The 13835-nt window shown below is 47.0% G+C and overlaps 1 protein-coding gene across 3 annotated transcripts in view; it reads left to right on the forward strand.

The window, feature by feature from the left end:
* SYK (spleen associated tyrosine kinase) overlaps positions 1 to 13835 on the forward strand; it is a 546937-nt gene that overhangs the window by 351096 nt on the left and 182006 nt on the right. For all 3 annotated transcript variants that reach the window (XM_073575337.1, XM_073575336.1, XM_073575338.1), the window contains exon 3: positions 13578 to 13738. In XM_073575337.1, the coding sequence (XP_073431438.1) occupies positions 13578 to 13738 (161 nt within the window). The remainder of the gene's footprint in view (positions 1 to 13577; positions 13739 to 13835) is intronic.

Genomic DNA, 13835 nt, shown 5'->3' on the forward strand with positions numbered 1-13835 from the left:
TTATGAATTTGCAACCAGGGAAACCCCAGAACAACGGCATCATGCAGACCATGTAACACCAAAAATCTGCAATTTTCTTGATGGTCTGGGGCGACCCGCATGACCACCTGGGTCCAAAACTGAGGTTTATTTTTTGCCAAAGGAGTAGCATCAATCCCCCTCAAAGGGATAGGCGTCCGCAGAGGTGTCATTGGAAATCCACAACGTTTAGCAAAATCCAAGTCCATTAGGTTTAGCGCTGCTCCCGAATCCACAAAAGCCTTGGCGGAAAATGTGGACAGGGAGCAGATCAGAGTAATTGCCAGAAGAAACTTAGGTTGAACACCACCAACAGAAAACATGTGTGCAAAGCGTTTCTCTCGTTTAGGACAAACAGAAATAATATGCGAGGCATCTCCACAGAAAAAACACAGCTTATTACGCCTTCTGAACTCCTGACGTTGCGCCTTAGACAAAACTCTATCACATTGCATAGGTTCAGACGTCTGTTCAACCGGTGGCAACACCTCTCGTGCAATCCTGCGTTCACGTAAACGCCGATCAACCTGAATGGCTAATGACATAGAATCGTCCAGACCAGAGGGAACAGGAAATCCCACCATAGTATCTTTTACGGCTTCTGACAAACCCTTCCGAAAGAGAGCAGCCAAGGCATTATCATTCCAGGTAGTAAGGACCGCCCACTTTCGGAACTTTTGACAGTACAACTCTGCAGAATCTCGACCCTGGTTCAATGCCAACAGGGTCTTTTCAGCCTGATCAATAGCATTAGGTTCGTCATACAACAACCCCAAGGCTTGAAAGAATGCATTCACATTAGTCAGAATAGGATCATCTGGTTTCAAAGAAAATGCCCAATCCTGGGGATCGCCACGCAGCAAAGAGATGACAATTTTAACCTGCTGCGTGGAGCTCCCTGACGAGTTAGGCTTCAAGGCAAAAAATAATTTACAATTATTTTTGAAACTCAAAAATTTAGATCGATCCCCAAAAAACACATCAGGTGTAGGGATCTTTGGTTCAACAGCATGCGAACGAGCAAGGTAGGCGGAAATTCCCCGCACTTCCACAGCGAGCTGCTCCACACGATCAGACAATTGCTTTATCTCCATTGAGAGAAAAAAAATTCCCCCTACTGCCTCAGAGATATAGAGGAAAGAATATACACACTCTTTTTTTTTTTTTTTTTAAACCCAATTCTTTCCTGCTATTGAGTACCCTAGGATCTGCGGTATGGCGGGTGATTCTGTTATGATTGAGTCACCGTAGGAGGCAAAAACAGAAATGCTAGCTAAGTCCAGAAAACCAGAGAGTTTGGCAGCTATCGGATTGCAGACCCCTGAACCTATCAACACAACTAGCAGTAGCCGTGGGGGGTTCCTACAATGCCCTAGACCCCTCGATCACAGCCGGAGGACTAAATAGCCTAAAGACAGAAAGGGAAATCTAAACTTCCCCAGAGCAGACCCCAAAGCAAAAGGCAGCCCCCCACATATAATGACGGTGAAGCAAGAAGAAAGAACACAACACAGACAGAAAGATAGACTGAGCAAAGACGGGGCCCAAGCTAACTAGATAGGAAAGGACAGGAAGGCTCACTCTCGGTTAGCCATTATGCTGTCCGGTTTCGGACACTGGCTTCCGAGTTAGAGTGGCCAGACAAAGTCTTAGTCCCGGTGTTTTGGAGAGGCCTGGCTGAGCACGTCAAGGATGCTCTAGCCACTAGGGAGATTCCCACAAGTCTGGAGGAATTGATCACCGTTTCCACCCGCATCGATCTCAGCTACACGGAGCGCGGGTTGGAACTAGCGCAATCCAGACGTAGGGTTAATTTGGCCCCCAGCTTTACCGTGCCACTGGAGGACCCCGCACAAGAGCTCTCTTCCTCTGAGCCTATGGAGGTGTCTTGCACTGGCACTAAGCCGCGTCCGATGCGATGCTCTGTGCGCTGTTATCTGTGCCATTCGGCTGGCACATGTCCTCAGCGACCGAAAAGACGACCACGTCCAGTGGTCGTAGGTGGTGGTCAATCCAAAATGGGACCCTTTTCACCCAAACCAGTGTTCCGGGGTACTTTAGATAGTGGGTCCTCCATCTGGGGATTCCGGGGCCGAGGGGAACTTTATGTCCTCGACTTTTGCCCAGAGTCACGCTATCCCTCTGGTGTTACTCTCGCAACCTCTGTCCATTAGGGTGGTAAATGGGGAACCGTTATCGTCTCAGGTGACCCATCAGACAGTCCCACTCGGACTCTCTATTTCACCCTCACATCAGGAGACTCTGTCCCTGCTTATCATGCCCAATGGCATCGATCAGGTGCACCTCGGAGTTCCCTGGCTTCGTTGCCACTCCCCTCACGTTGACTGGGTTTCTGGGAGGATACTGGGCTGGGGCAAGGACTGTGAGGGAAGGTGTCTGAGGGGCAGTGTTCAGGTGGCTTCCACTGAAGTGCCTGCGGATCTCTCCGCGCTCCCCAGGCCCTACCACAAGTACGCGGACGTCTTCTCTAAGAAGTCTGCGGAGACGCTCCCGCCACACCGTACCTATGATTGCCCGATCGATCTCCTGCCAGGTACAGAGCCTCCCCGAGGCTGTGTTTATCCGTTATCACTCCCTGAGATGGAGGCTATGTCTCAATATATCCGGGAGAACCTGGCTAGGGGTTTTATCAGGAAATCTGTGTCACCGGCTGGTGCAGGGTTCTTCTTCGTACAGAAGAAGAATGGAGAGTTATGTCCCTGCATTGACTACAGAGGTCTCAATGCTATCACAGTTAAAAACAAATACCCCCTACCGTTGATCGCGGAGTTATTTGACAGGTTGCGGGGGGCCTGGATCTTTACTAAATTAGATCTGCGGGGGGCATACAACCTGATCCGCATTCGCGAAGGAGACGAATGGAAGACAGCTTTTAATACCAGGGATGGCCATTACGAATACCTGGTTATGCCCTTTGGCCTTTGTAATGCGCCAGCTGTCTTCCAAGATTTTGTTAACGACGTCTTCCGCGACATGCTCTCTACCTCGGTGGTGGTCTATCTGGATGACATACTCATCTTTTCGCCAGATTTGACCACCCATCGGAGAGACGTCTGCAGGGTCTTCGACCGTCAGCGGGCGAACTCGCTATTCGCCAAGCTGGAGAAGTGCCAGTTTGAGCAGGAGTCCTTGCCGTTCCTAGGCTATATCATCTCGGCCCAGGGGCTGGGCATGGATCCTGCCAAACTACAAGCAGTAATGGACTGGCAAGAACCCCATTCCCTCAAAGCGGTGCAGCACTTTTTCGGGTTCGTGAATTACTACCGCCAGTTCATACCACACTTTTCCACACTGGTGACTCCTTTGGTTGCTCTTACCAAGAAAGGAGCTAACCCCAATGCTTGGTCGGAACAGGTCTCCAAAGCCTTCTCGGCTATAAAATCGCATTTTGCTGGCGCTCCCATATTACATCGTCCCGATGTGGATAAGCCGTTTATCCTTGAGGTAGACAGTAGACACTTCTTCCGTCGGTGCAGGAGCAGTCCTTTATCAAAAGGATGCTCAAGGTCAAAAGCATCCCTGCTTCTTCTATTCCAAGACCTTCTCACCAGCGGAGAAAAATTACTCCATCGGCGACAGGGAGCTGCTAGCCATGAAGTTGGCTTTTTCCGAGAGGAGACATCTCCTGGAAGGAGCCCGGTTCCCCTTTCAGGTATATACAGACCATAAAAACCTGGTCTACCTACAGACGGCCCAACGCCTGAATTCCCATCAGGCCAGGTGGTCGCTCTTCTTTTCCCGATTCCGCTTCACCCTGCACTACCTCTCTGGAGAGAAGAACGTTCGTGCGGATGCTCTCTCACGCTTGGTGGTCTCAGCGGAAGAAGGAGAAGCTGAGCCTCGGTTAATTCTCCCGCCGGAGAGTTTTACGACCGTGGCTCCAGTCGCTCTCGAGTCAGTACCACCGGGCAAGACCTTGGTGCCACCTCAGCTACGGCCAGAGGTCCTCGCCTGGGCACATGCCTCCAGGGTGGGTGGCCATTTTGGCAATAAACGGACCACCGAAGAACTCCTGGCAAGGTCATATTGGTGGCCACATATGGCTCGAGATGTCAAGGAATACGTGCAAGCATGCGTCTCGTGTGCTCGGAACAGACCCTCTAGACAGAGGCCGGCGGGGTTGTTGTTTCCCCTGCCAGTGGTGGATAGACCATGGGAGATGGTTGGCATGGATTTCATAGTTGGCCTGCCCAAGTCTGCTGGCAGTACGTTCATCTGGGTGGTCACCGACCATTTTTCCAAAATGGTGCATCTGGTGCCACTCGCACGCCTGCCTTCCGCTCGAGGTCTGGCCACCTTGTTCATTAAGCACGTATTCCGTTTACATGGCATGCCAGACAAAATCGTGAGTGACCGAGGTCCTCAGTTTGCGTCTCAGTTTTGGAGGGAGCTCTGCAGTTTACTTAGCATCGAGCTAAATCTATCCTCCTCCTATCATCCCGAGACGAATGGCTTGGTCTAGAGAGCCAATCAGACCTTGGTCACCTATTTACGGCATTTTGTTTTATGATGAGTCACCGAAGGAGGGAAAAACAAAATACCAGCTAAGTCCAGAAAAACCAAAGAGGTTGGCAGCTATCGGATTGCAGACCCCTGAACCTATCCACAACAACTAGCAGTAGCCGTGGGGGGTTCCTACGGTGCCCTAGACCCCTCGATCACAGCCGGAGAACTATTTAGCCTTAAGACAGAAAGGGGAAAAACTAAACTGCCCCAGAGCAGACCCCAAAGCAATAGGCAGCCCCCAACATATAATGACGGTGAAGCAAGATGAAAACACTAACACAGATAGAAAGATAGGTTGAGCAAATGATGGGGCCCAAGCTAACTACATAGGACAGTATAGGAAAGCTGCTGTCTGCCATCTGCAAAAACCCTATCAAAATGAGCCAACCGACTGATAGGAAAAACAGGCCCTGAAGTCGCTAGGCTTCAAAAGACTATATCAGCACTCAGGTATATTCTGAAGACAGAGCAAAATATCAACAGATCAGAGACAAAAATGGAATCCAGCTCACCCCCAGCCGGGGATGGCAGAACTCCCAAAAAACAAGGCAAAACAAGAACAAAACTGAAGAGTACAAAGCAGAGCAGAAAAACTTAGCTTTGAGATGCAGGAATCAGACTGGTCTCCAGGAATCCAGCAGGAAAATCAACAGCAAGGAAGAAGGGCGTCGGCAGCCTTATATCCAGTCCTCAATTCCAGCCACCCAGTCATCATCCAGCTGCCCAGGTGTTTTGGTAATCACTACCTTCTTTCACTAGAGGAGGGAGTTCATCAGACCTCAATGGTGAGGGGAAAAATGAACTCACAACAATTTTGTCTCTGCCAGGCAGGATGACTGGGCATCCTTGCTACCTTGGGCTGAATTTGCCCTAAACAATGCGGTGGCTGATTCCACTGGTCAGACGCCCTTTCTCCTAAATTATGGTCAACATCCATGCGTCCCTGTCCCGATGCCAGTGTCCTCCACTGACTCCAGGGTGGCAGACTGGGCAGTGGAGGCCCGGGACTTTTGGGATCACACTCAGGATGCTATCCGGGCATCTAAAGAAAGGATGAGGGCGTCCGCCGACACGCATTGGCGGCCCGCGCCAAGCTTCTCCCCTGGCGACATGGTATCGCTCTCTACCCGAAATATTAAACTGCGGGTCGAGTCTCCCAAGTTCGCACGGCGATACATTGGACCATTCAAGGTCCTCGAGCGACTTAGCTCGGTGGTCTACCACCTGGCTCTTCCTCCACATTTCGGACGTGTTCCAAGTGTCCCTCCTCAAACCAGTTCACATGATCCGGTTTTCTGAGTCATCTGCCGGGTCATCAGACTTATCGTCTGACGAGTTTGAGGTTAACGCCATCGTGGGGTGCAGGTTTGTCCGTGGCAAAAAATATTATTTGGTGGACTGGAAGGCTCATGGTCCCGAGGCTCGGACCTGGGAGCCGGTGGAAAACATTCATACACCGCACCTGATCTTGGCCTTTGAGCGCAGTGAGGCTCAGGGGGGGCCCTAGGAGGGGGGTAATGTTAGGCGTCAGATTCCTGGCTCTGCACAGCGGGAATCCAGAGCCAGACAACCTGCGGTCTCTCATTCTCCTCCGATCGCTCGGACTCCTGCTCAGCAATCATGGCGAGCCAGGCATTCTCCTCAGACTCGTTCTGTGAGCCTGGATGTTGCTGCCACCTCCGCTGCAGCAATGGTAGCGCAACCTGCTTTGCAGGGAACCGCTCCAGAGGCTAAGTCCTCGTGCCGTGCTACTGGGCATGCCCGCAATGTGCCCTCTCAGTGGAGAGCAGGGGTCACATGTGCAGGTCCTGTGTCGGATCTGATTGGTCCTTCCCAAAGTATTGGAAGGTCCCGGAAGCGCATGGCTATAAAAGCCCCCCATGGCGGCTCGGCCATGCGCTAGTGTAGCATTTTATTCTGTGTGTGTATGGTGATGGATGCATGGACTGGTGTCTGACTCATTATGAAACCCCTACCCTCTGATATTACGAGTGGTGACCGAGTGTGTATAGTCAGCTCCAGGGTTGTGGCAAGCTACACGCCACTTGCTCCACGCCTACACTAGCGTCCGTCAGCACCCGGTCCTCGGCGCCGACGCTTGCAGCTTTCTCTGCCGCTGCACTGTAGTAACAGCAGCTATTGGTGTTCGCGGCTGTGACGCCACACGCAGGCCTCTGTGACACTAACAGGGCCCGCACCTTTGCTTTAGTGTTCGCCAAGCGACTCTGTGTATGTACGGAGCCGCCCTTAGCGTTCGGGTGACGTTAACCTGAGCGCAGTACCGCACCTACTAGGTGCATTGTTCAGCAGCGGTCTTGTCACCTACCGCATGGTGGACCCCGGGCGGCGAACGCACCTACTATTATTTATATTTGGTGCGTTCCGCCGACCCTAGCACCTATGCTCCCCACTGCTGGCACACATTGCCCCCCCTCCATATATTCCCCCCTGATGGCACACATTGCCCCCCATCCCTATATTCCCCCCTGCTGGCACACATGGCCCCTCGTTCATATATTTCCCCCCTGCTAGCACACATTGTCCCCATCCCTATATTTCCCCCGCTGTCACACATGGCCCCGTCCCTATATTTACCCCCTGCTGGCAAGCAAATGCTAAAATAATAAACAGTTAACTCACCTACTGATGATCGCTCCTGCTCCCCTGTGGCTTACCTGTGTCTGTGCTGAGTCTGCTGTCATCCTCCTCCTGCAGGGCACACGCAGCTGCTGCTCATTCAGGCAGCTCATTGTAGCTACAGGACCTTCCATGATGTGACCAATAGGAGCTGCTCAGCTGCGGTCATGTGACTCGCAGTGCACACTGGGAGTCATGTGACCGCAGGTCCTATTGGTCACATCATGCAAAGTCCTGAAGCGATGAGCTGCCTGAATGAGCTGCTGCTGCCGCTCGCCCTGCAGGAGGAGGATGACAGCAGACTCGACACAGGAAAGCCACGGGGGAGCTGGGAGCAGGAGTGATCATCAATAGGTGACTATAGTGACTGGGGGTGAGTGCAGGCACAGGTAATATGCACAGCTCCCCTGTCTACCAACTCAGCTCTGTTTCAGCACCGAGGTGATGGACAGCGGGTGCAGTGAATATTACATGAGGCTAATGAGTGGGAGCACAGGACCTCCCGCAGTCTCTGCAGCCCCATCCAGCCCACCCCAGCCCCCTGACTCCACGCCAGAGCCGCCCCCCCACTCTATAGCACAGCAGCACACAGATTCGCTTTATAAGACGCAACCCCCACTCCCCCCAAAATTTGGGGGAACAAAAGTGCGTCTTATAAAGCGAAAAATACGGTACCTTCACTGGCTCCCAATTTCCCAGCATATCCAGTTTAAACACTGACCTACAAAGCCATCCATAACCTTTCTCCTCCATATATTTCCGAACTAATCTTTCAATATCTTCTCACACATAATGTCCGATTCTTCCAAGACCTCCTTCTCTCCTCCACGCTTATTCACTCATCACCCAATCACCTCAAGATTTCTCCCAAACATCCACCATCCTCTGGAATTCTGTTCCCCCTACACGTCCAGTTATCCACCACATTTGGATCCTTCAAACGGAACCTGAAAACCCATCTCTTCAAAAAAGCTTAAAACCTTTAATGATCACATGTCTACCTCAACACCATCGAAGCTACTGCAAACCCCGACCTACTGTCTGCTTCCCCATAATCCTGTAGAATGTAAGCCTGCAAGGGCAGGGTCCTCTTCCCTCTGTACTAGTCTGTCATTGTTAGTTTGTTTACTGTAAGTGATATTTGTATTTTTATAGCACCGTGGAATTAATGGTGATATAAATAAATAATTATAATAATATTGTGGATGTCTGGGAGCATATGTGTCACTAGAGAAGGAGATGGCATCAAGTTGTACTATGGGATTGTGATGATATGGGCAATGTTCTGCTAAAAATCATAGGATTCATGGCATTTACATAGGTGAAATATACCTTCTACTTAAACAAGTATTCACATTCATGACAATAGTATTTCCAAATGGTAGTAACCTCTTCAGTTAGGATAATATGCCCTACCACAGAGAAAAACATGTTTAGAAATGTTTAAAATAAAATAGTGTTTTAGGTGTCACCATCTGTGGGATGTACTGGAAAAACATCCAAGATCCATGGAGGCGCCACTACACAATTTACAGGACTTCAAGAATTTGCTGCTAATGTCTTGGTGTCAATTATCTCGGAAGTCTTGTGGAGTGAATGTATCAATATTAGAGATAAACTGATTGATTAGCGGGACTCCAGTCCAGCATCTAGGTCAGTGTCATCTAGCAGAAAAGCTAAAGGCCTGGAAATCTCTTACGTCATGTCAACCTTGGCTAATGAAAAGTGATGCTGGGAATGCCGGAAGATAAGAGATTTGTGGACCTCTTGTCTAGCTGCCAAGTGCCATTGACCTGGGCAATAGACCAAAGTCTCATTAGTCCTTCCACTTATGACTAATCCATATGTTATAGGTGTTTTGGTGGCATGATGGGACCTACACAATATCAGATAATGCTAAGTATTAATGTTATGGCTGATCGGGGTGTCAACAGTGGAATATTTTATTCTTTCTATTTTCAAAATATATAGTAATATTTTTGAAATATGTTTCCATTAGCTAAATTAATTAACATTAGTATCTTACACTTTTGGGCACAATGTTTACAGCTTTACAAGTTATTTCCCTCTACTCCTCTTTGGTCAGACCTCATCTGGAATATTGTGTCCAGTTTTGGGCACCACATTTTAAAAAAGACATCAACAAACTGGAGCAAGTTCAGAAGAGAGCGACCAGAATGGTGACCGGTCTGCAAACCCTGTCTTATGAGGAAAGGTTGCAGGATTTGGGAATGTTTAGTTTGCAAAAGAGAAGACTGAGAGGAGACTTAATAGCCGTCTACAAATATCTAAAGGGCTGTCACATTGTAGAAGGATCAACTTTATTCTCATTTGCACAAGGAAAGACTAGAAGCAATGGGATGAAACTGAATGGGAGGAGACACAGATTAGATATTAGAAAAAACTTTTTGACAGTTAGAGTGATCAATGAGTGGAACAGGCTGCCACGAGAAGTGGTGAGTTCTCCTTCAATGGAAGTCTTCAAACAGAGGCTGGACAGACATCTGACTGGGATGATTTAGCGAATCCTGCTTTGAGCAGGGGGTTGGACCAGATGGCCCAGGAGGTCCCTTCCAACTCTACGATTCTATGATTCTATGATTCTATGATTCTAAGTTCAAAGTCAAAACTATGACTTACTAGTGAATTATTTTCGCATTGTAAAAGCATAGCATTTTTTTAACATTATATCAACAGGACCATTAGAAGTATAGCTAGGCTTTCTTTATAGGGAAAGATTAAAGATCCAAGTTATTATACATATCTTACATTTAGATACCCTGGCAAAGATATAGTGGCTTTTTGGCTCCACCCTTTGTCACCAAGTACTTGAGCCCATGTGCAAAAATTACGAGAAAAAAAGTGACAAATTGCACAAAGATGAATAAGAAACTTACTTTAAATGCAAAATCAAGTGATCAGATGAACGCAGGCTCAAGTTCCTTAAGAGGACTAATTAATCCAGTAAAAAGTGATTTTGTTAAAAATATGAAAAAAATAAAAACCGCACAAAATTTGAAATCACCAACCTTTTTCCCAATTAAAAATAAAACAATAAAAATTCAAAATACACATATTTGCTATTGCTGCATTCTTAAAAGTGTGAGCTATCAAAATATCAAATAAAAGTAATCTAGTCAGTAAGAGGCAAAGCGAAAAAAAATGTAAATGCAAGAATTACTATTTTTGACCATCGCAATGTTGACATAAAATGCAGTAATAGGCGATCAAAACATCATATCTAATCTCAAATGATATCATTTAAAACTTCAGCTCAGGGTGCAAAAAATAAGCCCTGAACAAGCTCCATATCCAGAAAAATGAAAATGTTATAGATCTCGGAAATTGGCCACAAAAGCAAAAATTTTCTTACAAATTTCTAATTGTTTTTTCAACACAAATATAAAAAAAACTATACATGTTTGGTATCTGCTTACTCATACTGACCTGGAGAATCATATTGTCAAGTCAGTTTTACCTTACAGTGAGCATGGTAAATAAACCCCCCCCCCCAAAAAAAAATTGTGAAATTGCACTTTTTTTGCACTTTCAAAACACATTTTCCAGCAATAAATCAATGGTGTCATTGAAATGTCCTGCAAAAAAGAAGCTATAAGGCTATATTAATGGAAAAATAAGAAAGTTATGACTTTTGAAAAAAGGAGATTAAAAATGAAAAAAAAACAAATACGGCCATGGCGTGAAGGGGTTAAAAGATAAATCTTCCAAAAAAAAACAGAATAGCAGAAAAATAGACACCTTTAAAAATGAATTCCACTCCAAATTTCCATATAGCTAGTAAAAATAAATATTACTATTTGGTTTCAATTTGTATAAAAAATATAGGCAATAACTTCCCTTTAACTTAGGTTGAACACCAGCCAGTTTATATGTATTAGGTTATGTAAGATGTTTCGCAGTGGACACGCTGTTACACACATGGTCAAAATTGTTGGTACCCTCGTTTAATGACAGAAAAACTCACAATGGTGACAGGCATGGCTTGAATCTGACAAAAGTAATAATAAATCAAAAATCTATGAAAATGAACAAATAAAAGTCAGACATTGCTTTTCAACTATGCTTCCACAGAATTTAAAAAAAATAAAACTAGTGAAATAGGCCTGGACAGAAATGATGTACCCCTGAAAATAATGTTACAAAAGAGACATGTTAAGTCAAGGTGTGTCCACTAATTAGCATCACAGGTGTCTACAATCTTGGAATCAGTGAGTGGGCCTGTATAGAGTGCTACAGATACTCACTGTGCTGTTTGGTGACATGGTGTGTATCACACTCAACATGGACCTGAGGAAGAAAAGGAGAGAGTTGTCTCAGGAGATTAGAAAGAAAATTATAGACAAACATGTTAAAGTTAAAAGTTATAAGACTATCTCCAAGCAGCTTGATGTTCCTGTGACTACAGTTGTACATATTATTCAGAAATTTAAGCTCCATGGGACTGTAGCCAACCTCCCTGGACGCGGTCACAGGAGGAAAATTGATGACAAATCAAAGAGACAGATAATACGAATGGTAACAAAAGAGCCCAGAAAAACTTCTAAACAGATTAAAGGTGAACTTCAAGCTCAAGGAACATCAGTGTCAGATCGCACCATCCATCGTTGTATGAGCCAAAGTGAACTTCAAGGGAGATGACCAAGAAGGACACCATTGATGAAAAAAAATCATAAAAAAGCCAGACTGGAATTTGCCAAACTACATGTTGACAAGCCACAAAGCTTCTGGGAGAATGTCCTATGGACAGATGAGACAAATATGGAACATTTTGGCAAGTCACGACAGCTCTATGTTCACAGACAGAAAAATGAAGCATGTCAGGAAAAGAACACTGTCCCTACTGTGAAACATGGAAGAGGCTCTGTTATGCTCTGGGGCTGCTTTGCTGCATTTGTCACAGGGTGTCTAGAATCTGTGCAGGGTTCATTGAAATCTCAATACTATCAAGGAATTCTAGAGAGAAATGTTCTGCCCAGTGTCAGAAAGCTTGGTCTTAGTCGCAGGTCGTGGGTCTTGCAACAGGATAATGATCCAAAACACACAGCTTAAAAACACCCAAGAATGGCTAAGAGGAAAACATTGGACTATTCTGAAGTGTCCTTCTATGAGCCCTGACCTAAATCCTATTGAGCGTCTTTGGAAAGAGCTGAAACCTGCCGTCTAGAAAAAGCAACCTTCAAACACAACACAACTGGAGCAATTTGCTCTTGATGAGTGGGCCAAAATACAAATCAAGAAGTCTCAATGACAGTTACAGCAACCTTTTGATTGCACTGATTACCTCAAAAGGTTGTGCAGCAAATTATTAAGTTAAGGGTACCATCATTTCTGTCCAGGCCTATTTCATGAATTTTTTTTTTTTTTCAAAATTCTGTGGAAGCATGGTTGAAAAGCAATGTCTGTGTTAGCGTGGGTGGTCGGGAGCCAGAATCTCCAGGAGTGGACCCTCTGAAGCGTGGCACCGAGGGGCCCCGGGCGAGCTGCCAGGTGGAACCGACCCCTATACAGGGACCGTTAGGAGCAGGCCCATGGGTTCAAGTACCACGGTAGCCGGTACCGAGAGGGGCGGCTCAGAATGGACTGGAGTAGGAGTGCGGGACTGAAGTATAAACTGTAAGGCTGGAACGTGGAGAGATGGCTGGAACGGAACAATGGAGGCAGGACTGGAGTAGGATGGAACAGGAACAGGACAGGAGTAGGACTGTAGGAGTGTGGATAGCTGGATGGAGCAGGAACACCGGAGGCAGGACTGGAGTAGGATGGAACAGGAACATAGGAACAGGACTGGAGTAGGACTGTAGGAACGCTGGAGCAGAGCAGGAGCAGGAGGGAACAGGAACACTGGAACAGGGCTGGAGTAGGATGGAGAAGACTGCAAGGAACACGGAAGACAGGGCTGCGAGGCTGCTGCAGGAAACACTGAGGACGGAACAGAGAGGCTGCAGAGAGCACCGGAGGAAGCAGGGCCCAGTGTGCACGGTAACACAATGATCATTCGCCTCCCTCAGGGGGAAGCGGCCTGATATGGCCCCGTCTGGTCTGCCATTGGTCCGAAGGTGCTTCCTGGTTAGGACACAGCCGGAGCACAAGAAGCAGAAGGGAGACGTGGCCGCAGCCTATGGTGCATGCGCATTGCATGCAGGGATGGCGTCGGCCGCAAGCTCATCAGAGGCGACCGCCATGGCCGTCGGATGGAGAGAGGCTGCGGCGTGAGAGCGGAGGCCGGCTGCGGCGTGGGAGCGGAGGCCAGTTGAGTATGACAGAGCGGTGTAACAGTCTGACTTTCATTTGTTCATTTTCATAGATTTTTGGTTTATTAAAAGTGTTCAGCTATGCATTATTAATATTTGTTTTAATTATTTTGTCATTTACAGGCGGAAGCTCTGGAACAAGCAATTATCAGCCAAAAGCCTCAGTTAGAAAAGTTAATTGCAACCACTGCTCATGAACGAATGCCTTGGTTCCATGGCAGTATTTCAAGAGAGGAATCTGAACAACTATTACTGAATGGCATAAAGACTAATGGGACTTTTCTGTAAGTAAACTCTACATAGAATAATCTGGTAATCTTGCACACTGCAATTAATTCATATTAGGCTAATTTCACAGTTGCTTTTTTTTGCAGCGTGTTT

Source organism: Dendrobates tinctorius, unplaced genomic scaffold (assembly GCF_039654945.1).
Source record: "Dendrobates tinctorius isolate UK_male_01 unplaced genomic scaffold, ASM3965494v1 ptg000044l, whole genome shotgun sequence".
NCBI classification, from domain to species: Eukaryota; Metazoa; Chordata; class Amphibia; order Anura; family Dendrobatidae; genus Dendrobates; species Dendrobates tinctorius.